The 26,184-nt window shown below is 40.8% G+C and overlaps 1 protein-coding gene across 2 annotated transcripts in view; it reads right to left on the minus strand.

The window, feature by feature from the left end:
* TRERF1 (transcriptional regulating factor 1) overlaps positions 1–26,184 on the minus strand; it is a 56,460-nt gene that overhangs the window by 18,501 nt on the left and 11,775 nt on the right. For both annotated transcript variants that reach the window (XM_044672545.1, XM_044672544.1), the window contains exons 5-9: positions 23,675–24,050; positions 22,874–22,940; positions 18,822–18,961; positions 18,564–18,667; positions 15,170–15,245 (exon numbers count right to left, since the gene is read on the minus strand). In XM_044672545.1, coding sequence (XP_044528480.1) covers positions 15,170–15,245; positions 18,564–18,667; positions 18,822–18,961; positions 22,874–22,940; positions 23,675–24,050 — 763 coding nt within the window. The remainder of the gene's footprint in view (positions 1–15,169; positions 15,246–18,563; positions 18,668–18,821; positions 18,962–22,873; positions 22,941–23,674; positions 24,051–26,184) is intronic.

Here is a 26,184-nt window from a genome sequence, read left to right on the forward strand (position 1 = left end):
CATTTATAAAGGCCTCGCACATAATAGATGTTTGCTAAAGTGTAAATATGCCCTTTTTGGGGGGTGGGGCAGATTGCTAGACTTGTGATTTCATGGGTAAAAACATCTTTTATGACAACATTTGTATAACCTAGTAAAATTGTTTGTCAGCTCTGGGAGTGGGGAGGGAAGAAGGGAGAGGAAGAAAATGAATCACGTAAACATGGTAAAAAAAATTTTTTTAAAAGAAAAGAAACAAAAGGACACAAAATTGGGGGAAAAAAAGAAAAGAAAAAACATCCTTTTCCAGTATGGACTGGCAAACATTCATCCATGTATAATCTTACAGATGCTGAGAGGGGCAGTTAGGTGGCTCAGTGGATAGAATACCAGGCCTGGAGTCAGGAAGACCTGGGTTCAAATTTGGCTTCAGACAATTTCCTAGTTGTGAGACCCTGGGCAAGCCTTTGCAGCTCTTCTCTCTTAGAAATGATAGAGCTGGGTGGTTCAGTGGATTGAGAGGCAGGCCTAGAGATGGGAGGTCCTGGGTTCAAATCTGGCCTCAGACACTTCCTAGCTGTGTGACCCTGGGCAAGTCACTTGACCCTCATTGCCTACCCTTACCACTCTTCTGCCTTGGAAACAATTCAGAGTATTGATTCCAAGATGGAAGGTAAAGGTTAAGAAAGAGAGAGAGAGAGAGAGAGAGAGAGAGAGAGAGAGAGAGAGAGAGAGAGAGAGAGAGAGAGAGAGAAATGTTACTAAGATAGAGGGTAAGGGCTCAAAAAATTAAAAGTAAAAAAGTAAACAGAGGCATAGAGAATTTAAGTGATGTCTTGTATTGGAGGCTGGGCTCAAATACAGAATGTCCTAAATGGAAGGCCAATTTTCTAGCCAATATAATATACCGCAGTGACCCAGAGTTGTCAAATGAAAACTTTGCTTTAAGATTCACAAAATACTTTCCTCACAAATTATAAGGTCAATAGTGTAAATATTATCTCCATTTTACAAAGAGGAAATTCAGACATGAGGCATTAAATAATGGGTTCATGGTCACATAACATAGGTCAGTGTTAGTGTCAGTGTTAGCAGCAGGAAAAACTTATAGTTCATGGATCTAAAATGGCAACAGACTTCAGAGGTCATCCATTTAATCTTTCACATTTTATAGATGAGGAAACTGAAGCCCAGGGATGTTAAATGATTTATTCACTTAGGAAGTATCCAAAGTGGGATTTGAACCCAGGACCTATGCCTCAGAATCAGTTCTCATTCCTTTATACTGTGTACCATACTACCTCCCATAAGTCTAGGGATTTTTTTTGTTTAACTCTTATCTTCTGTCTAGGAATGGACACTAAAGTAAGGAAGATCAGGGTTTAAAAGGTTTTTTAAAAAAAAAAAGTGAAAGGAATGCCAAAGTAACGCTACAGAGGCATACGAAATTAAGAGGGAAGTCATTCATGCTCAGCCAGGTACATCATGAAACAACATAAAATATACCATCTTTCTCTAACAGGTGAAATGAATTCTTCCCTTTCTCCCCTCCCCAAATCAAATCTACAAATCTTCAAATTCCTTCCATCCTCCCAGGTCCAGCTCAGACCCAAAGTTTTCCACAAAGTCTTCTTTCCTTCTGAGGTTGTCTCCACTCAGATTGATCACACTATCTAGGCCCTGGGGGGGGGGGGGAGAGTTTCCTACTGTTTCTCCCCCCTTCCCAATTCCCTCTTACACTGCCCCTGTCACTCCCTCCTGTCCCAAGGAGCTCAGTAGCTGACTCAGCCTTTCTCCACTACACCCCCCCCCCAACCTTTTACTGGGGAATTCACCATATGTTGATATTTCCTTAAGCACCTTGTTCTTCCAGTTCAACTTCAATTCCAAATTCACCTCATAAATAGTCACACCCTAAATCTCCCCACCATCCACAAGGGTTTCACCTTCATGGTCAAGAATGCAGAAACTCTTCTATCTGACCATCATCTCCTATCGTGCCATCTTTGTCCTCCCCATGACCTCAACCCGTTGGGGCTCTCTCTCAGGGGTTTCACTTTCCTTCTCAATCTTGATCTTGACTTTATATTTAATTATCCATGCAGATGGTTCCCAGATATTTATTATCCATTCCAAAGCTCTCTCCTGATCTCCAGGCTCCTATCTCCAATTGCTTATCTATCGTGCATCTTAAACTCAACGTGCACAAAACCAAACTCATTCTCTTTCCCCAAAAAACCCTCCCTCTTTCCAAAACTCCCATATTACTCTTAAAGGTTGTCATCCAGGCTCAAAATCTAGCTATCACCCTCAATTCTTTCCTCTTTTTCACCCTAAATACCCAAATCAGCTGCTATTTCCTGTCATTTTTCTCATTACTCATCTGACTGAAAAATGGGTCTTCTCCAACATGACCCAGAAAGCTTATTAATTGGGATAATCTCATCATGTTTGCAAAATCTCATCAGCCCCAGGGTTCTACTTCACCACTATACTCTTCCCCTCTGATTAGAAGATGGGGGGCCATCCACGCCAAACTTTTGTTTAAGATAACTCACCCCCAAAATTCTCTCCTCATTTCTCACCTTGGTCTACTACTTTGGGACTTCTCTGACTGATTTCTTCACCATCTCCTTGCCTTCCTTGGATAACTTTAACCCCCATCTCCCCAGCTTTTTAGCTTCCTTTGGTATGCTATCTCTCCCCATTAGATTGCAAACTCCTTGAAAGCAGAGCCTGTCTTTCCTTTTTCTCATCTTTGTGTCCTTAGTACTTAGTGCAGTGATTGACACATTGCAGGACTTTAATAAATGCTTACTGAAGGCTAACGAGTTTCACCTTTGTAACTACGGCCCCTTTGACAATGCCATCTTGGTCCAGGCCCTCATCATCTCACTCTTAAGACTACTGAAATAGCTTGTTGGTTGGTCTCCTGGCCTCAAGCGTAGCCCCATCCATTCACCCTCGACTCAGTTGCCAAATCGCTCTTTCTAAAATCCAGGTGGGCAGCTGGAAAGTGCGGGGGATAGAGTGCTAGGCATGAAGTCAGAAAATTCATCTCCATGAATTCAAATCTGGTCTCAGACACTGATTAGCTGTGCCATCCTCAGTGAGTCACTTCACCCTGTTTGCCTCAGTTTCCTATCTATAAAAATGAGCTGGAAAAGGGAATGGCAAACTACTCTAGTATTTCTGCCAAGAAAACCCCAAATGGAGTCACGAAGAGTCAGATACAATTGTAAATGATCAAATAATGGCAACAAAGATTCAGGTCTGACTATAAATTCCAATGGCTCCCTACTACCATGATCAGCTATAAAATCCTCTGTTTGGCAGTCCTTCATAACCTGCCCCCTTCCTATCTCTCTGGTCTTCTCATAGCTTACTCTCTCCGTTCCAAGTACTCTGCAACCTAGACTTGCTCTTCCTCAAAAAGGAAACTCCCATTTCCCAACTCTGGGCATTCTCACTGACTGTCTCCCGTGCCTGAAATGCTTTCCTTCTCTCCTGTCTCTTGGTTTCCTTTAAAATGCAGCTCAAAGACCTGGAAAGACCTACATGAACTGATGCAGAGTGAAACAAGCAGAACCAGGAGATCATTATACACAGTAACTGCAATACTGTGGAACAATTGAATGTGATAGACTTTGCTATTAACAGCAATACAATGATCCAGAACAATTCTGAAGGACTTATGACAAAGAATGTTATCCACCTCTAGAGAAAGAACTGTGGAAGGAGGAATGCAGATGAAAACATATGATTTATCACTTGTTTATTTGGGTTTATGTTTTGGTCCTATAAGATTATTCACTTACAAAAATGAATAATATGAAATTATGTTTTGTATGATAATACATGTATAATCCAGATGGAAAGGGAAGAAGAGAGGGAGATAATATGGGTCATCTGACTTTAGAAAACTTATATGGAAATTTATTAAAATAAAAAAAATTTTAAAGATGCAGCTCAAATTCCACCCTCTACAAAAAATCTTTCTTGTTCCCCTTTCTCAACTGTATCTATCTTCCTCTCCTCCTCCTCCCTGCCCCACTTACCTTCCATCTTAGAAATTAGTACTATTTATTCATTCTAATGCAGAAAAATGATAAGGGCTAGGCAATGAGGGTTAAGTGGCTTGACCAGACTCACACAGCTAGGAGAAGTCTGAAGCCAAATTTGAACTCAGGACTACCTGTCTCCTGGCCTGGTGCTCTAACCCCTGAACCACCTAGTTGCTCCCTATATCTATCTTCTTGCATTTTGCCTGGTTGTTGTGCCATAGTACAAACTTAATAAATTCTAGTTGACTGACTGACTGACTGATAGATATTAAGAACAGTTTCAGGATAGCATATAATCAGAGGTTGGATATACAAAGGGTTAAAGAATTTGGAATAAAGGTAAGATTCCTGAGATTAGTTCAGGAAGGCTTATTGGAAGAGGTGCATCTATTAGTTGGAATTTGAAGGAAGAGTTCAAATTGGCCATAAACAAAGAAAGGACCACAGAGATCATCATTTATTCCAACAAACTCATTTTACAGCCACAGAAACCTAGAGTTGAATGACTTGTTCAAGGTCACAATCTCAGAATTATTTTTGAGCTAACTGGATAGAGCTTCAGGCTTGGAATCAGGAAGACCCAATTTCAAATCCAGCCTCAGATAATTCCTAGCAGGGCAAGTCATGTCACTTCTGTTTGCTTCATTTTCCTCTGTAAAATGGGGATAACAACAGCCTCTACTTCCCAGGGTTGTTGTGAGGACTAAATGAGATAAAATTATTAAGTGCTTAGCACAATACCTAGCACACAGTCTGAAGAGATATGAATATTACTATCATTATCATAGGGGCAGCTAGATAGCTCAGTGGATAGACCACTGGGCCTGGAGTCAGGAAGAAGTAAATTCAAATCTGGCCTCAGAACTTGGGCAAGTCACTAAAACTCCGTCTAAATCCACTGGAGAAGAAAATGGCAAATCACTCCAGTATCTATGCCAAGAAACCAACCCCTAGGCCTGTGTTGGTAAATCTATGGCATGTGTGCAGGAGGGAGCAGCTCCCCTCCCCCATTCCCAGGACATTTCTCACATGCCCCACCTCTCTGCCCAGCGGTCCAATGGGAGCACTTCCTCCCTCCTGGGGGAAGGGGGGGGCGGGGCTCACCTGCAGATTGAGAGTTACAGTTTAGGCACTCAGTCTCTAAAAGGTTCACCATCACTGCCCTAGGCAGTATGCCCCAAGGGGACATGACTAAATGTCAAAACACCAACAATCATTATTATAGCAATTATTATTATTATAGCAATTGTTATTATTATTATTATTATTATTAAAATCTGGCCCCAGATTCTAGTTATGTGATCCTAGACAAGTAACTTAACTTTTGTCTCAATCTCTTCATATGCAATTCCCTCCCTTCCTGGAGTTGTTGGGAGGACTAAATGAAATAATAGTTGTAAAGTGTTCAGCACATAGTAAGCACTGTATTCTAAATGTTGGATATTATTATATTATCATTATTATCATCATCATTAGGGCTCCTTCCATAGCAATACTCTCCTTTAGAAGGGGTTTAGCATCTCCTCCTTCTTACTCCAGAGTTTAGTGAAGAAGCAAATGGACTTTGTGAAACCCACAGATTTCCTTAACAGGTATACACTGGGAGTCTATGGTACGTAGGGTGAGGTACTGTGGGGTATGCAAAGACATCATAGGGGTGAGGAGTGGGCACATGTATATATATTCATAAGGAATATGAGTGAAACTTTGGAATTCCTTGTTTTATAAACATGAAGTGAAAACTTTGGGATGAAAAATTTTTGTAGGGCAGAAATGATGATTATCTTGTAATCAGATTTAGTAATAGGTCTCTGACTAATGGAAGGGAGGGAACATATTTTAAATGCATAAAATAAAATATATGAAATTTCAAAGAAAACTGGTTATATTGAAATAATTATAAAAATATTTTATTAAAAAAAGGTTCATGGATGTCAAGTTAAGAATTCCTGTTAAGCATGAATTATGTAACCATGTTAACTTTTCTAAAAAATAAATATTAATAAATGTTTAAAAAAAAAAGAACTCCTGTTAAGGAGAATAGAGCATTGGCCCTGGAACTAGGAAGTTCTGAGTTCAAATCTAGTCTTAGATACTGGCAATGTGACCCTGGGCAAGTCACTTAACCCTATTTGCCTTTGTTTCTTTATTTATAAAACGAGCTGGTGAAGAAAATGTCAAACCACTCCAGGTGGTGGTTAGGTGGCTCAGTGGATTGAGAGCCAGGCCCAGAGATGGGAGATCTTGGGTTCAATTCAGGCCTCAAATATCTCCTAGCTGTATGAACCTGGGCAAGTCACTTAACCTTCAATGTCTAGTCCATTCCATTCTTCTGCTTTGGAACCAATACTTAATGTTGATTCTAAGACTGAAGGTAAGAGGTTAAAAAAAAAAAATACCCTCAAATTATTCCAGTGTTTTGCCCAAAAAAAACCCAAATGGGATAATGAAGAGTATGACATGGCTAAAATGACCAACAACAGCAAATATGAGGAAAATCTGGTCTCTTGTAAATACATAGTCAGGGAGGTAAGGGGGAGATGCGGAAGAGGGGGCAGCTGGGTAGCTCAGTGGACTGAGAGCCAGGCCTAGAGACAGTAGGTCTTGGGTTCAAATCTGACCTCAGACACTTTCTAGCTGTATGACCCTGGGCAAGTCACTTAACCCCCATTGCCTAAGCCTTACCACTCTTTCTGCCTTGGAACCAATACATAATATTGATTCTAAGGTGGAAGATTAGGGTTAAAAAAAAAAGTAAATATGCAGTTTGAAAAATTTTTATAAACAAATAACACCTTAGTATTATTATGAAAATAAGTTTGATTTCATGGATCCTGGAGGAAGCTTGGTAGCATTAGGATCTCTGAAGTTATCTAGTGCAACTTCTCATTTTACACTAGGGTAAACTGAGGCCTACAGAAACTAAATGACTTGCCCAAGATTACAGAGTGATAAGAGGCAAGAAAAATTACAAGCCAAACCCTCTGACTTCTCACAGAAAAAAAACAAGTCATTTCCCTTCTCCCAAGTCCCTTAGTTTTCTCATCTGTAATATGGAGATGATGATACTTGAGCAGCCACTTCCCAGTCCTTGTGGAGAAAGCATTGTATAAATGTGAACTGTTAGTATTACCTTTGCCTCCCTTGATGCTCCTAACCCACAAGCTCTTCCACTCCACTCTCCAAATCCACCATTAATCCAAAACCTAGAGGAAGACTTTCTGGGCTCTTTCTCCTGTCTGATGGAGCTTTGATGTAAGTGACTGTTAATTTAGGACTTTTTGGAATCTCTTAGAATTTAAAAGAAATTGTATTCAAAATATGCAGGGTTTAATGCTGGTTTGAGATTCTCCTTCCCTGCATTTAATCTCAGTGTCTTACAAACTCCCCATTTACTAAGTGCCAACCAATTAAAAAGAGCAAAGGGTTAATTTGTTGGAGTGCCCACAGGAGTCATTTGTGCTACCTCGGGATTCCTGGCTATTGGGCTGTTATCAGCAGGGGGCCCTAATAAGCCGATTAGAGCTAATTAGAAAGAGACTAATTAACTGGGGGAAGCTGCTGCTGGAAAGGCACCAGGAGGGGAAATGTTTTCAGTTCTGGTTGTCAAAGAAACAGATTCCTAAGAGGTGGAAGATTTCAGGAAAGATACACAGAAATCCCAGCCAATGGGAAGAGAGAGGTGCCAGGGGAGAAGGGTGAAGGAGACTGGCTGTGGGGCTTTGTGGAGGAGCTATTTTTACCCATTATAATGTTCCCTACCATCTGAAAGAAAGGTGATGGGCTCCATGTGCAGAAGCATAGTTTTAGATGAAGCAAGAGTAGAAATTTGTTTTTCCTTGACTAACTACACGGATTTATTTTATTATTTTTTAAACTCATATCTTGTTAGTATCAATTTTAAGAGAGAGGCAAGGGCTAGGCAACTGCAGTTAAGTGACTTGTCCAGGGTCACACATCTAGGAAGTGTCTGAGGCCAAATTTGATCCCAGATCCTCTTGACTCTAGGCCTGGCTCTCTATCCGCTGTGCTACCTAGTTGCCACCTATACAGATTCATTTTAAAAGGTTTTCTTTTTCTTTATTTTTTTTCTTCGGCATATGTGTGGAGAGGTAAAAAGATATGTTAAAAGAAATTTAATTTTTTAAAACATATAGATGCAAAAAAAAAATTCTTTATGTAGGAGATGCTGATTTATTTATGGAAGGTGTGAATGATTTAAGCTGGAGGTGCTACAAAAATTACCCCTTTCAGAAGAAGGCAAAGCTAGAATATTCATTCTACAAATGATTATTGAGCAACTTCTCAGTACAGGATATTGTATATAGCCCAGATTATCTGGTTTCAGACTTAACAGTATTCCATGTACTGTGAGGCTCTCTCATTCACACTCTATTCACCTACCTATGTTTTGTATAAATGTTCCTGTATTCTTTCTGGGAGCATTAAACTGGGAGAGGGCTCACAGGGGGCAGGGACAGTGTGTCCCCTGGGACACTGGGTGATTTCTAAGGTCAAGTTTTGTATCTTCTATAATCATGTCATTGTTTCCCAAAGCTCTCTCCCTCTCTCTCTCACATTCTCTCTGTTTCTCCTTTCCTTCTTTCCTCTCTCTCTCTCTCTCTCTCACACACATTCTCTGTCTCTCCTCTCTCTCACATTCTCCATCTTTCCTTTCTCTTACATTTTCTCTCTCATTCTTTGTCTCCTTTCTCACATTCTTTTCTGTCTCTGTCTCTTTCTCTGTCTCTGTCTCTGTCTCTCTCTCTCTCTCCTCTAGACTCCAAGTGCTCAGTTCATGGTATGAACTGATAGGACGCTGTGTTGCAATATTCTTGAAAGAGAAGAGAGCTGTTTCTTGCCCTCCTTCCCTCTCAGAGAGCCATCTGTAAGGCTGACCCGTTGAACCAAAAAACCCAAAGATGCTGCAACTCCAATTACAGCCATATGTGGGTCGTTCCTGCTACCCCCCACACACTTTTTCTCTCACTACCCAATACAATGGCTACCATATGAACCAATACACCAAGGGTGAACTACAAACTTCTAAAACAGAGACTCTCCCTCTATAAAGAAGCTGCCACACTTGGGGAAGGAGGGCAACAGAATTAGCTTCATACTCTTCCCACTTTTAATACAAATGGAAAGCTCATAAGCTTTGTTGTGGGGGCTGAACATGACGTCCCTTTGAGGAAATTAAGGCCTCATGCATCCCGTGGTGTCAATGACTCATGGAGCAGGCCAAGTGAAAATGAAGGAGCCTCCATGTAGGAAGAGGCCCTTTGAATGGCAGCAACACACCACTCCTGGTCTGCTTTGGTTCTCTGGGGTTGTGTGAATGGAGAATCCTAGAGCTACAGGTGGGAGGGATCCTCAGAAGTCATCTAGTCCAGCCGTGAATTTTACAAATGAGGGAACAAGGAAAGGTAGGATTGATTAGGTTCCTTAGAGAGGAATCAGAGGGGGGACATAGAACCCAAGTCCTCTGATGCCAAAGGCAGTACTCTTTCTGCTGAACTATATTGTTGTTGTTCATTTCAGATGTGCCCAACCCTTCTTGACACCATTTTTGAGGTTTTCTTGCAAAGATATTGGTTTGCCATTTTCTTCTCTGGCTCATTTTATAGCTGAGGAAACAGAGGTGAATAGGATGAAGAGACTTTCCTGGGGTCAAACAGCCAGAAAGTATCAAAGGCCACATTGTTACTCAGGAAGATGAGTCTTCCTGACTCCAGGCCCAACACACTCTATCCACTGTGCCACCTAACTGCCCCTACTATATGATGGCTGCCTCCATTTTTCACCTTTCCCTGTTGAATAACAACAACAACAACAACAACAACGATAACAATAATGTTTATTTTAAGGTCTACAAAAATACTGTACAAATATCTCATTTTATCTTAACAACTCTGGGAAGAAGGTATTAATAAATGCCCCCATTTTACAGATGGGAAAACTGAGGCAGGCAGCAGGCAGGTGATGTTTGTCCAGGGTCACCAGCTAGTAAATTTCTGAGGCTGAATTTGAACTCAGGTCTTTCTGAATCCAGGTCTTGTGCTCTATTCTATTTATTGCATAGTTAGCTGCCTCTATCAGAACTAAGGAGAAATAAGGAAAAAGGAGTCTCTAGACTTTTCTCCATCTTCTCAACTGAATCAGTCTTCTTCATTCTCAGATGCATCTTAAAGAATGTGCTGAAACCTGGGGGCAGCTGGGTAGCTCAGTGGAGTGAGAGTCAGGCCTAGAGACAGGAGGTCCTAGGTTCAAACCTGGCCTCAGCCACTTCCCAGCTGTGTGACCCTGGGCAAGTCACTTGACCCTCATTGCCCACCCTTACCAATCTTCCACCTATGAGACAACACACCGAAATACAAGGGTTAAAAAAAAAAAATTTAAAAAAAAAAAAAAAAAAAAAAAAGAATGTGCTGATAGGGGCAGCGGGGTGGCTCAAGGGATTGAGAGCCAGGCGGTCCTGGGTTCAAATCTGGCTTCCTAACTGTGTGACCCTGGGCAAGTCACTTAACCCCCATTGCCTAGTCCTTACCACTCTTCTGCCTTGGAACCATTACAGAGTATTGATTCCAAGATGGAAGGTAAGGGTTTAAAAAAAAAAGAAATAAAGAAAAAGAATGTGCTGACACCCTGAGACAAAACATGCTTTGCTCAAACTTCTGGAGGGGAATTCTGGGTTTGTTAAATGGCATGATGCTAATATCAGGTAAGGACCAATTGGGATTGGTAAAAGGATTCCTTAAGAGGGACTTGCACCTTCAGATTAGCCCTCTGCTTCCTCTATTTCTTTTTCTTTTCTTTTCCTCAAAACTCTTACTTTCTGTCTTAGAATCAATACTGTGTATTGGTTCCAAGGCAGAAGAATGGTATGAGCTAGGCAGTCGGGGTCAAGTGACTTGCCCAGGGTCATTCAGCTATACAGTGTCTAAGGTGAGATTTGAATCCAGGACCTCCTATCCCTAGGCCTGGCTTTCAATCCACTTAACCACCTAGCTGCCCATGTTTCCCCTTTCTATCTCAGCCCTCAAGCACTCCTCTCCTTGGAACCTCCAGGTTGGAAAAGATTCCAAACAAATGATAACAATGAAAGGCAAAGAAATAAGATCATTTCCCAAACTCTGCATTTATGAAGAGTCCCAAGGCCCAGAAACCACCTAATGTAATTTGACAGCACTGTTTTCACTCCTATACCCCTAGATCCAAATACCCCCTTTTTTAGGGGTGGGGAGTGTCAACTACCTCAGATCCCACACAAGCTCTGTGCAGAGCTTAGAAATGCACTCTTAGACACACTCTGAGCCACTGCTGCTTAAAAAAAAAAACGAAGCAAAACAAATGAATGAGTAAAGTCAAGGAATTAGAGAAGTACTGAATCATTTCTACAGTCTCATCTGGAGTCATAACTCATCTGTCTATCCACTTTCCAGGCAGTCACAAGGAAGGAAAACATTTGGACAGTCATAATATATGAGATGATTATCTCAGTATTTAAGTCACTTTTATATGGTCTCTTCCCCATCCTGTTCCTGCTCCTTCCTCCATCACCACAAATCTGTTGTTTGGCCCTCTCCCAGTCCCATTCTCTGGAAGTGATTAGTAGGTAGATATTACTTTAATTACTCACCTTAAAAGCAAATTAAGGGGGCAGTGAGGAACATGTGTAAAGCACTTTATAAATCATAAAGGACCATTAAAATGTCATCTATAGTTATTGTTTTGAGAGGCTATATAGTGTTTGGAGTCAGGAAGACCTGATTCAGTTCCCTTATCTGACCCACACACAGCCTGGCCAAGTCAATTAACCTATAAGACACAAGTCAGGTGCTACTTGAACTGGTAGAAGGATATTCATTATTGAGAGTTTTCCACACTGTAGGGATGCTCTGTAGGTATGCATGCTGGGTACACCCAGGTCCATCCCAATGTCTCAAGGGGAAAAGAAAAAAATTGCTATTATGTCTGTCTCTCCCTCTCTTCCTCCCTCTCTTCCTCCCTCTCTCCATAGCCAGGAAGTATCTGAAGCCAGATTTTAATCCAATTCCTTCTGACTCCAGGACTGGCACTCTATCCCTGTGCCACCTAACTGCCCTCCATACTTCTCTTTTTTTTTGAGATATTTTTTTTTCTGAATAAAGTTTGTTTGTTCATTTATAAAATTTAGTTTAGTTACATTTTAGTTTCTTTCATTATATTTGGTGAATGAGACCAGTTTGCTTTATGATTGAGTATGCCATAGAGGTTTGTCTTGGACAACCTACAAATAGTGATTTTCTAAGAACATGGAGAGTTCTGTGACCATTAGAAGAGAGGGTGTGTGTGAGAGAGAGAGACAGACAGACAGAGACAGACAAAAAGACAGAGATAGAGAGAAGTGAGGAGAGACAGAGAGAGAGAAAAAAGACAGAGACACACACACAGAGACAAGAGAGAGAGGACAGCTTGGGAACTCTACTTTGACTGTCCGATGTCCCACACAGCATACGACCCACTCTTGACCTCCCCTTGAGTTTTGGGACCAATACAATATCCACCTGCAATACCTGTCTGAGGAACACATACTGATAATATCTTAATGGGCTGCCCCTTCAACCAGGGCAGAATGTGGTTTCAGTTCCATTTATTCATTCGTTTATTTATTCAGCTACTTAAATGACTGCAAAGTTTCCTAAGAAAGGCTTTGGGAATTCAAGGGATATTAACTGACCAGACTGTTATGTAAGAAATACTTAACTGTGAAGAAGGGAAGGGAAAGAAAGGAATAATAAGTATTAAATGACTACTATGTAAGGACAGCTAGGCAACATAGTAGATAGAGCACTAGGCCTAGAGGCGGAAGGATACGAGTTCAAATCTGGCCTCAACGCACTTTCTAGCTATTTGAGTCTGGTCAAATAACTTAGCCCCTGATTACCTAGCCCATGCTGCTCTTCTGTCTTGGAGTTGCTACTAAGACAAAAGATAAGGGTTTAAAAATATATATCTACTATGTGCCAGGCACTGTGCTATGAGCTTTGCAAATATTATCTCATTTGACCCTTAAAACAGCCCTGGGAGAGGGCATTGATAATAATAATGATAATAACTAACATTTAAATAGTCTTTGCTAAGTGCTTTACAAATATTAACTCATTTGATCCTTACAACAACCCTGGACTATATGCTATTTGTGAAGATGGGATTAACTCTCCCCTATTTATTCTTTAGATTTTAGTCACCAGGAATGTATATACCCCAACTTAAACTTTAAGTGGGGGTGGGGGTTCTATGTGTGCTAGTGAGTGAGAAATCAAAAACAACTGACTGCCCCCTGGGCAGTCTGAAGCAAAGTTAAAGCTGCCATTGGTCCATGTAAAAGTGGAAGGTAGACACAGGAAGTGATGCAAAGAACTGTCTTTTAAGTATGATGGTAACTTCCTGTGAGGAGGTTTTTCCCCTTTGATGTTGGCCTTGACTGCTTCCCTTTGGACTGCCACGTGGGTGAGTGAAAAGGCTGGCTCCATTTCCTTGTTTTTTTCTGGAGGCACTAGCCTCCGGAGAAACCCCTAGTCTTGGAGGAGACCTCGTGGCATTTAGACCAGGCCAGAGTAATAAACTATCATAAAAGTCATTCTGACTTGAGTCTTTCATTTGGAATTAAGTACTTAATTCCTGGTGACCAAACTCTTAATTATTCAGTACAACCATAATTTTGCCCCTTACATATTGTTATCCTCATTTTAAAGTTTAAAAAATGGAGGCAGACTTGCCTAGGTTATATACCTAGTATCTGAGTCTGGATTTAACTCGGGTCTTCCTCACTCAAGGACCAACGCTTTATCCACTATGTCACCATGTTTTGCCTCTTTCTTGATTCTAATTTCATTAAACTTCAAAAGTTATTTCCCTCAAAACTAAAAAGTAGACCTTTAAACACATCATCATTCTCAGAGTTAGCCAGTAGACAGAAGAATTGAAGATGACATTGGGACCTATTATATCTCTTATTTTACCCAGACATAACTTGACTATTATAAGGAATTCCCAAAAAATAAGAAACCCCATGCCACCCCTCAATTGGCACTGCATCTGCCTAAACTCAGTTTTAGGGCATTATTGGGACACTGAGATATTAAGAGAGTTGTCCAGGTAGTGTTCTCAGAGGATAGACTTAAACTTAGGTCTTCCCAATCCAGAAACCAGTTCTTATTACCACTCTGCCTCTTAAAAACAGTGGGCATTTTACCATTTATAAAGTCTTTTACCTGTTTTATTATCTCAATCCATCTTCAATTCTGATGTGAAGTTAGGTGTTATGCCCATTTTACAAATTTAGAGACTAATGCAGGCTCATACAGCTATTGCCAAGCAATCAAAGGATAAGCATTTACTATGCATATACTACATACTATCCTAGACTCTGGGGACACAAAGATATGGTCTTCAATAAGCTTACAATATTAGGGAACATTATCAATGACCAGAATTCAAGTCAGGTCTTTCTGTCTCCTGACTCAACACTCTACCCATTATACCTGATGGCCCCCTTACTATGCTGCTGATACTATCACTGCCTTTATCACCATCATCATCATCATCTAATACATGTATAACCCAGTGGAATTGCTTGTCAGCTCTGGGATTTTTGGAAAACTCATGTGTAAATTTGTATTGGAATAAAGATAAAATTTTAAAAATCATCATTATCATCACAGCTAGCATATACAGCACTTTAAGGTTTGCAAAGCTTTCTGACATGCTTTACCACAGGTTGATTATGAAAAAAAAAAAAAGAGAAACCACCCACAGAACTGACTTCTTCTCATCTGACCACTAAATACAAGGTGCCCCACTTCTTTTCAAATTAACCTAATAGCAGCCCCTTAACAACCTGATAGTCCAACCATCCCAAGAGTTCAGGAGTATAAAGAAGATAGTCACCATAAGTAGATAAAATCATCAGCTTTTGCTAAGCGCCTGGAAGGCTTTGAAATAAATAATAACTATTAGAGAATTAACTGGCCAACAACATCATCTATTAGGTTTTTTTTTTCTTAAATCAAAGGAAAAAAAAATCCCCTCTTCCTCATCCCCTCAGGAAACAGTGAGAAGGATGGGGAAAACTGGGAACCTACCAGCATAGTGGTAATTTGCTAAAGGATGACATTTAAATCTGATGGGTTTCTTCAGCAGGAGCATTTCCAAAGCAGCCTACAGACCCATGGGAAAGAAAAGAAGAGCATTAATCACTTGTATCCTGGGCCAAGAGGAGAGTCTTACACCCAAAGGGGAAGGCAGCTCATCCCAAGGGAACATCAGGGGAGGGGGGAGAAGGAAGGAGATAGAAGATGAGATGAGATTTCCTTTTATTACATTACCCACATTAGAACCCAGGGCCACCATGGCCTAAGAGGAAAACCAGAGCAGTGATGAGATGTACAACTGGCACTGCCATTCCTGCTGGAAAGCTGGACAGAAGTAGGGAGAGGATTCTTGCAAGGGGGAAGTGTGAAGTGTTTCAAGGTAAACAAGCAAGAGATTGATTGGTACTTTAATATAGCGCGCTCTCTCTCTCTCTCTCTCTCTCTCTCTCTCTCTCTCTCTCTCTCTCATATATATATATAGTGATATTGACAGATAATACTGACATCATGAAGACAAACAATTTTGGAAGACTTAGGAATTCTAACTAACGAATTGGTCAAACCTTATTTCAGAGGAATAAGGATAATGTGTGCTACCCATCCCTCGATAGAGAAGTGATACACTCAAAATACAAAATAAGACATAGTTTTTGGGCACAGCCAATGTGGGAATTTGTTAAAAGGTGTTTTAAAAAGGAGATGGCAACCTGTATTGGTGAAGGGATCTCCTTACATTAGTGAAATCACATGTACAGGGCCTATCCTATTCTATTTTTTTTTAACCCTTACCTTCTGTCTTAAAATCAATATTGTATATTAGTTCTAAGGCAGAAGAGGGGTAAAGGCTAGTCAATACAGGGGTTAAGTGACTTGCCCAGGGTCACACAGGTGAGAAGTGTCTGAGGTCAAATTTGAACCTAGGACCTCCAGTCTCTAGACCTGGTTCTCAATTCACTGAGCCACCTAGCTGCTCCCTCTATCCTATGTTTTATACAATAGATTATGATCATTGACTATCCACTGATGTGGGCTTAGAGCATGCCTTCCTTTTAAGGTTTCTAGTTCAAAGTCTTTCAAATCTATGACCTCATTTATTCTCATTTTTATTCTGGAATAACAATAATGTTAAATTAAATAACATATGGATACCATTAAGAGATACTCAGATGAGGTAGCTACATGGCACAGTGGATAGAGTGCTAGGCTTGGAGTCAGAAGGAACTGGGTTCAAATCTGGCCTCAGACACTTCCTAGCTGTATGACTCTGATCAAGTCACTTAATTCCCATTTGCCTAGCCTTTGTCTTTCTGTCTTACAGTTATTATTAGGACAGACAGTAAGTGTTTAAAAAATAAATAAATTTTTAACGAGAGAGAGAGAGAGAGAGAGAGAGAGAGAGAGAGAGAGAGAGATAAAAAGAGAGAGAGAGAGAGAGAGAGAAAGAGAGAGAGAGAGAGGAGTGATAATGTGTACAGAGCTGGCTTTGGGGCCAGAAGGTCTCTTTTCAAGTCAGCGGAGCTGGTGGCCAGCTCCTAACACTGATGAAATCACATGCCCACATCCTCATCCACCTTCTGGTACCAAATAAAAAAGCATACAGTCATTTTCACATTTTCCTTACTCGGGCTCCAAGTAACCTTTTAGGCAGACACTGGATTCTGACCCTCTGAAAACTTACCACAGAGATCATAGATGTCTCTAGTAAGACTTGCCAAGCTGAAAATGCTTAGAGTTTATATCAGTGCCAAATGTTGTTTGTGCTCCAAAAATAAGCCCAGTTAAGTCTGAAGAGGCTCCCCCACTGAATGATAACTATTTGGGGACCATGACAATTCATTAGCCTGACTCCTGAGGATGGTATATGTTCTGCACTCCTAGAATGAGTAGCCACATGGATAAAGTCACTGTACTATGAGATGGTCTAGGATCAATCTTTATGACCCTTGGTTCTTTCTTTCTTAAAAAAAAATTTAAAGTTTATTTTGTTAAATGTTTCCCAAATACATTTAAAACTTGTTTACATTCATTTTTCAAAACGTTGAGTTGCAAATTCTCTCCCTACTTCCCACCCATCCTCTGCCCTTTGAGGAGGAAGGCAAGCAATATGCTATCAATTATTCGTGCTAAGTCATGCAAAACATATCTCCATATCAGTCATGTTGTAAAACACACACACATACAAAAACACAGAAAAATAAAGTGAAAAACAACATGCTTCAATCTGTACTCAGAGATGATCAGTTCTCTCTCTGGAGGTGGAGAGCATTTTTCATCATGAGTCCTTTGGAACTGCATGACACTCGTTTTCATAGAACTGGAGGGCCAGAAAGGATGTTAAGACCACCTAAAACACCATTCCTTCACCCCTGCCCCAGTGTACACTCTGAACAGAACACTGAGGGGAATCTGGGGCCCAAGTGACTTGGCTGAATTAGTGAGGAGACTCAAAGTCCAACTTCCAACTCTCACTTCAATCTAGTACTCAGTGGGTTAAAAACACCTCCCCTATTTGACAAGGTGGCATTAGGGAATGATTTTGGTAGTATCTACGGGGGTATGGGGTACAAGGGAAAAGGAAGGGAAATAGATCATCAGGGTGAATGTCAAATACTTAGTTACAGAGCTAGTGTCATATGAATGAAGACAAAACTCTGGCTGCTACCAGAGAGGAATATTAGCAAGGTCATAGACTATCTGGCTCTATATATACACACACCTATTTTGAGAGGACTAATTATTTGTTCAAGTAAGTCCTTCAACCTCTATTAGTGGTACCCTGATTCCCTAAGGTGAAATTTAAGACATAATATGCAGACATACTCATTTCCCAAAGGACAAGTATTAACAATTAGCCTCAGGAATCCAAAGTGTAAACAGAAATACAATTCATACATCCCTATCTAATTCTTTGGCAAGCAAAACACTTAAAGAAGTAGAAATATCAGGCTTCTGATGTCAGTATTAATCACTTAAACTGGGGTGTATGTTTGTGTTTCAGTCGGGGCTATTAAGTTCAGAAAATGCTACTTCTGTGGCAAAGATCTGCAGGAATGATGATGCAGAGCAAAATAAGCAGAACTAGGAGAACATCGTACACAGTAACAGCAATGTTGTATGATGATCAACTGAGAAAACTTGGCTCCTCTCAGCAATGGGACAATCCTCAAAGACTTATGATGGGGAATGCTCTCTACCTCCAGAGAAAGAAATGTTGGGGTCGTCTTTCCCATCAGTGTATCTTTGGTTTTATTTGGGGTTTTGGTTATGTATGAGTGTGCTCTTATAACAGTGACCAATATGGAAGTGGGTTTTGCATGATAATAAAAAAAATTTTAAATGCTCCTTCTTTTTCAGCCATGTTAACTGTAAAGCTTTCTCTGCTTACCATAATATCACCTTTGGCCTCAAAGAGAGAGTGCAAGGCAAATTCAGAATTTGTCCCTCCTCCTGGCAATGCGCTTGAGCAACACAAATTCAACAGATTCTCCACTGTAAGAAAAAAAATGAGGCATCAGAGTTACTTATCAGAAAATTGGGGATAATCACATTGATTGGACATCTGTGAACAATGTGATGGTCCTAGGAGAAGGAATCAAGTGGGGAGCTGAGCATCTCCCAAACAATGTTTCCCACATTCCAATACCTCTCTTTTGGAATTCTTGGTTTTCTAGCTCTGGCCAGGGCTTCCACACCAGTGTGGCCTTGTGTGTGTCATTGCTCAGGGAAGACACATCCTGAAGTTCGGGGATCTCTGCTTGGAATCTCACACCAATGTTGATGCGTCTTTAAAGACATAAAAAAAAAACAAAACACAGCAATGTAGTGTCTGGTTTTGATGGGCCTACAAAAGACAACTTGTCAAAAACTAAGGAAGTAGAACATTTGCCCTTTGTGCTAAAAGAATTCAAGAGGCATTTCCTTACAGCATGACCCCACAAATTCCAGGCATGCCACATGCCATGAGACAGGAACAGTCTTTCCAAGTGAGGAGAAATGGGAAGTTTCAACTGGGTTTCCATTTCAGCCAGTAAAAGGAGGACCTGACTGATTCAGGGCAACTTGGAACATTAAAATTGAATAGAACTAAGGGAGTGAAGAAACTGTGACTGGCACTTTAAACGTATAAAAAAGGGAACAGCTAAGTGGCAAAGTGGATTGAGAGCCAGGACTAGAGACAGGAGGTCCTAGGCTCATATCTAGTCTTAGCCACTTCCTAGTTGTGTGACCTTGGGCAAGTCACTCAACCCCCACTACTTAGCCTTTACCACTCTTCTGCCTAGTACCAATATACACTTTTGATTCTAAGATGGAAAGTAAGGATTCAAAAAAGGAAAAAGAAAAGTGTCTGTAGTCACATTTGAATCCAGGTCCTCCCAACTAAACAAAAAAAGGGAATATTAAGGCATAGAATCTCAGAGCTAGAGGAACTTCAGAGGTTAGCTAGTCTAGCTCATTCTATCCTCTACAACAGGGGTCGGCAACGTATGGCTCTTGAGCCATATCTGGCTCTTTTGAGGGCCAGATACGGCTCTTTCTGCAGGAGCCATAAAGTAAATTTTTTTTTTCAGGCGCTCTTACAGGAGCGTGCACTGTATGGCTCTCACAAAATTACATTTTAAAAAATGTGACGTTTATGGCTCTCACAGCCAAAAAGGTTGCCGACCCCTGCTCTACAATATCATTAAGTGGTCTTCTCCATACCCCAACAGTCTTTTCACCCTATAAGGTAAGCTGGTCCCAGGACCCTTAGTGATTTTTTTTTAAATCCATACCTTCCATCTTAGAACTAAGTATTGGCTCCAAGAATGAGGAGCAATAAGAGCTAGACAATTGGACTTGCCCAGGGTCACTCAGGAAGTGTCTAAGGCCAGATTTGAACCCAGGACCTTCTGTCTCTAGTTCTGGCTTTCTATCCACTGAGCCACCTAATTGTCCCACAACACTTTCAAATACACAAAAACACCTGTCTTGTTTCTTTTAAGATTTTCTTCTCCAGGCTATATATACAAGTTCTATCAATGGATTAAACTGATAGGGGGCACTGGCAGAATGGAAATAGTATTGAGGTTGGAGTAAGAGGACCCAAAAATCGTCTTATAATTTACTATTACCATTCAGACTATTGCATCTTACTATATAAGTTGTCTTGAGCATGTCAACTAAGTTTTTTCACCTCAGGAATGGGAAAATGAGAGGGTTGGATCTAATATGTCTAAAGTCCCTTCTAGCTCTAAATCTATATCCTCATAGTTTCATACAACATGGTTTCAAGTCAAGAATAATATCTTGCACTTATATGGTAATGTCCATATTTCAAAGTATTATTTTACAAACATCATCTCATACGAGCTTTTCTACAACCTAGAAGGTCATCAGGGGAATATAATTTTGCCTATTTGATAAATGAAGAAATGGAAGATAACAAAATGGCATTCTGGGCCTCAGGCAAACTATCAGTAAAAAAGAATATACACAGGTGTAATTCACAAAGCAAAGAAGAGCATTTGGGCGAGAACTGTATGAGAAAGAAACAGAAATGATACTGTTGTAGGATGACTCTCTTAAAGATCACCTGGTCAGATGGAGACTATGGAAGAAACTTCATCAGTAAGCACTTAAAATAATTCATTACATTTATTCCTACTTTCCTAATATAGATCATGAACTTAACACAGTGGTCAAGTACAGGAATTATGCGAGACTTTGTCCAACCAGACATCTGCTGGAAATCTCATTTCACTAAAAAAAATTTGATAAACACCTTTCTTTGGTGAGGACTTCATCTCAGATGACTGAGGAAAGATTCATAATCACTGACCAAGAGGTGGGGGTGGGGAGGTGGGGGGACAGGCACTGCAATGGCAGGGAGTAGAGAGGGAAATAAACATTATTAGGTGCCTATTTTTATGCCAGATTCTTGTTTTGAGTGCTTTACAAATATTATTCTCACTTGATCCTCATGACAACTCTGGGAGATGTTAACTATTTTACAGTTGAGGAAACTGAGGCAGTCAGAAGTTAAGTGACTTGTCCTGAGACACATAGTTATTAAGTATGAAACTGGATCTGAATTGACTCTAAACTCAGCACTCTATCTATTATACCCAGGACCTTAAGGGGAAAATGACCATAACAGCTTAGAGTTCAAGACAGGCACAGGAAAGCATATTCATTCAACTCTAGAATGGCTCAAAAAAGGAAGCTTTCAAAAACAAGTTTCAACAATCCAACCAATAAGTAACCTAGATAAGGAATAAAGGGGAAGACATCTAGAAGAGGCTGTTATGTGGGCCACACAAAGAACTCTCTCCGGTGAGAGAGTCAGGCAAAAAAGGTGTGTAGAGGGACATATTAATCAAGGATAAATGCAAAAGAGGCTCAAACATCCATCAAAGACTAAGTCACAGAATAAATGGAGCTTGGGGTCTGGGCTAGGGGAAATCATTTAAGTGCTTAAAAAAAAGATATATTCACTAAAAAAAAAACAAGGAAGGACTAGAATGGCTGCATGGGGCAGATGGTGTAATATTAACTGAAGACAAGAGAAAAAGCAGAACTACTAAACTATTTTTGTTTGTCTTTTTCTACTGAAAAGAATTATCTGAAAACCAGAAAAGGCAAAACAACACACGCAACCCCAACATCTGCCCTCCATCCCAAGTGTTATAAGACAATTGAAGCCAAAAATGGGGAAAGAGAAGAAGGAGAGGAAGATCGAGGCAGAGACACAGAAGGGTGGAAAGAGAGACAGAGAGAACAAACTCTAGTTGTTTTAAATAATTGCAACTTTCTAAGTCCAAGTATCAGGGAACTAAAATAAGTTAGTGATGGGACAACACTGCTCAAAGTCCTCAGAGAATCATTAAGAACAACAGTTACAGAAAACTGGAAGAAAAGCAGGTTACAGAAATTATCATCAATGAGCTTGAGTTTGATTATCCAGAAAAATCCTTGAATGTAATCATAAAACAAACAGTTTAAGAGTACTCAGAAGAGCAAACAAGTGACCATTTGAAGCCAGTATGAGTTCCCAAATAAGTCATGGCCAACTAACTTCAATGGTTTTTCTGAAAGTGTTAACCTACTGGTAGATCAGAGAAAATGCTATGGGGTTAGTGTACCTAAGATTAAATGATTCATTTGGCAAAGGATGAGATTTGCTTTTGGAAAATACATACATACACCCATAGTTAAATATGGATCCCAAGCATGTCATTTTGACTTAGCCAAGGAGGAGACACCCAGGTTGGGCAAAATCTGCAAAGGTTAGGGGAGACAGGGAGATGGAAAGGGAGTGAGAGGGAAGGAAAGGAAGGAAGAAGTGAAGGATGGAAAGGAAAGAAGGGAGGAAAGAAAGGAGGAAGAAGGGAAAGAAGGAAGGGAGGAACATATTTGGGTTAATAACCAAGGACTCTGAAGAAAGAATTTTATGTTTGCATTAAATGAAAAGCCTAGACTACCAGTATTCAATAAACGGTCTGTCCAAAGGAATCTTGCAGCATTGCCTGCCTATGATCCCACCCTTTCCCTTAAGCAGCAAAGGCAGAAATCTCTTGTACTGTCTCTGTTACAATCTAACTGATAGTAGCACTTTCTAAATTCTCCCTTTGTGTTAACAACCTCATTTCTTTTTTGAGGACACAAGACCAAGGCTACTATTGTACAAGAATTTAAAAACAAACAAATGTTGCTTACGGTTCAATGTCCACTGCCTGTTCCCCAAGGCCTGGTGTGAGTGCTGGATTGCCACCATCAACACTGTCTGAAATACAAACCAGAGATCACTAAGGAAGGGGATAAAGAAACAGGTAGGTCCACCTATCTCCTTGGCCAAGAAACTAAAACAGCATTTCTATTATTTCATCAGCCTTGAATATCCATGGACAAAGTGGAGAAGCAGGCAGAGGCAGGTCACTCACAGGCCTAGGAGACTGTGGCTCAAGTCATGCTGGCTTGGAGACTCTGGGCAAATCATTTAGCCTCTTAATTTAATTAATTATTCATTTAACCTGGCCAGGGCAGCTGAGTCAATAAATTAGGGAAGAGTTGCAGAGCTGTAACAGTGGGGAGGTATCCCCAACACTGGTAGTATAATAAGGCTAGAAAATCAGCACTGTGAGTGAAGGTACTCTCCCCTGCCCCAGCCTCTCTCTGTTATATCATACATAAGATTATATTTTGCTGAATTCAAGCTTTCCTTTCCACAGGATTCTCATGGCTCCACTTTAAATACCATCTGGCATATACTTACTCAGCTGCTGCATACAAAAGTAATCCTGCTGGGGGTTTTTATTCTACTATCCTGTCCTTATATTTTACTATCATGTCTTAATGCAAGATTTTTTTCAGGTCAGTATGTCTTTATTTAAAAGCTATATAAGCCCCTAGAGGTGGGGACCCATGTGTGAAACTCTTCACACAACCAACACGAAGGGGCAACATCAAGGATTCCAATAATGGCCCAGATATCAGGAGGAATTCAAAGTTGTAACTTACTTGAGCGGCAGAGGAGCACTCTAGGTGTGGGTGTCAGAGGAGTGAGTGGCAGCTGCGGGTGGGGGCCACTGTGAGAGGAGGTGCTGATGACATTGCTGAAGAGGCCAGAACCCTGCCGGACAGGGCTCAGCATAGGTGGGGGCGTGTAGGGAGGCAGCTCATGGGCAGGGTCCAGGAGGTGGTCCCCAAGGATGCGCGGGGATCGCAGCTGGCTCTGATACAAGGTGGCAGCTGAGTAAGAGGAGGCGTTCAAGTTGAAGGAAGGAGGGGGGATAAAGAGTGGTTCTGGACGGTGACGATATTTCTTCTTGTCCTGGGTGGGCTTAAAGTGTTCTTCAGCTCTGGCCATGCCTGGCTGATGCTTTCTGGGAATTTCCTAAAAGGCAAGGTGAGTTAATTTCAAATATCTATTCCTTGGATAACTTCTCCAGCTCATGCATATCGTTTCACTTGGTGTGAAGGGAACATCTCATCTCCTTTTTGCTCCCCGCTTCCCCTCATGCTCCATTCACAGCTCCCATGGGTTAGAAAGCTGAACCCCAAGAATAAGTTTTGGCTTGGCCAAGGAGGGGATACCAGGTTTGGGTAAAATATAAAAAGTTAGGAGGGTTGGGGTGGGGGACCCAGACGGAGGGAGAGAAATAGGGGTGGTAGGAGCAGTGGGTGAGGGAAGGATTATAAATTCAGATTCTTTGGTTCTTATCACTACATTCCCATCTGCTGAGAGGAACCCAGCTGCAAAGTCTCTTGGAATTCTCCATCAATTCCCCAGAGGACAGATTAAATGAATGCACCCAAAGTATAATGTAGAGTATGTGTATAAGGGGGAGGGAGAGAGAAAGAAGGAAGGAAGGAAGGAGAGAGAGAGAGAGAAAGAGAAAGAGAGAAAGAGAGTGTGAGAGTGTCCCTACCTCACTAGGCACAAAGTTGTCTCCTCCTTTGGTACCTTCCCAGGGAACCCCACAGGATGAAGTGAGATGCTTAGGTGTGACTATCTAACAATGGACTCTGCAACCCCTTGCTACCCCCATCACTTCTACTTGGTGACTCAACAATCAATCATTCTACATTTATTAAACACCTACTATGTGCCAGACCAGGAGCCTAGGTACTGGGGATACAGATCCAAAGAAGGCCAAAATAACAACAACTGCTTTTGAAAAACATCTGGGGACAATTCTTATGAAAAAGTAGGCTTCCTTTAGGCAGTCCTAGTTCTGTTTCCTATAAGCCTGAGGCCAAGTATAATAAGGAAAGGGAATATGCTACACAAGGAGAGGCAGACAGATATAGAGATATGTATTATGTAAATGCATGGCAAGCCCAAAGAAAATAGAAATAGCTTAGAGATTGGCAGCTAGAAGGCACAATGGATAAAATGCTGGGTCTGAAGTCAGAAAGATTCATCTTCCCAAGTTCAAATCTGGACTCAAGACACTAGCTGTGTGACCTTGGGCAAGTAACTTAACCCTATTTGCCTCAGTATCCTCATCTGTAAAATGAACTGGAGAAGGAAATGGCAAACTAGTCCAATATCTTGGCCAAGAAAAACTTAAATGTTGTAAAGAGTCAGATGTGACTGAAACAACTGAACAAGAAAACCTCTTTCCAATATCTAAGGAGGAGAAAAAATCATGAGGCCTCTCACTCTATTAAGGAAGGACTGACTACAAGGTCAACTGTACAGAGACTCTCAGGCCATCTGCAGACAGGCCTCTTCCAGCAGTCTCTTTCCAGGCCACTCTTGAGCCAAAGCCCATATGATCATTGTTGAAGGTCTTCATTACTGAGTTAGGGCAGGCAATATGAGATAATGGAGAGACCACTGGCCTCAGAGTCATTCTCTTACTGACTTGTATGACTTTAGTCTGATCATTTCCTTTCCATGGACTCAGTTTCACCTCTGTGAAAAAGGGATTATGAGAACCCTCCTGGTTGGATACACATTAGTTTGAAGGATTTATTCCATTTCTGTTTGTTCCTTAATCTTTGCTCTTTAATCCTAACAAGGCAATGATCCAGGAAGGAGATGTAAGGTCCCTTGTGCCAATGAAGAGACCACAATTCTAATGGTTAAAGAAGTAATACTGAGCATTAATTTTAAAGGCCTCCTTTCTTACACTGTAAAGTGAGGATCCAAAGCCTCTCTCCTCCATGATTTTTCTCTTCCAAGTCAGAGGTTAGATGGGGCAGAATAGGAGAAATAGATTTCTTTACTTTCATAATTCATCTCTGACTCCTTTTGTATCCTGCTTGTTCCACTCAACTTTTTCCCAAATCCTTATCTTTTTTCTTGCCTAAAAACAACACCAACACCAACAACAACAAACAACAACAACAAACCCTTCCTCTAACCTGGAGAGAAGGTAGAGTAGGATAGGGGAGTAGAAATAGAGTCCTGGGAGTCAGAAGACCTAGGTCCAATTCCCAGATTTTCTACTTCCAAGATGTACGAGTTTAAGTCCTCCTTTCTGAGCTACCATTAAAATAAGTTAACTCAGGGGCAGCTA

The sequence above is a fragment of the Gracilinanus agilis genome, chromosome 4 (assembly GCF_016433145.1).
Source record: "Gracilinanus agilis isolate LMUSP501 chromosome 4, AgileGrace, whole genome shotgun sequence".
NCBI classification, from domain to species: Eukaryota; Metazoa; Chordata; class Mammalia; order Didelphimorphia; family Didelphidae; genus Gracilinanus; species Gracilinanus agilis.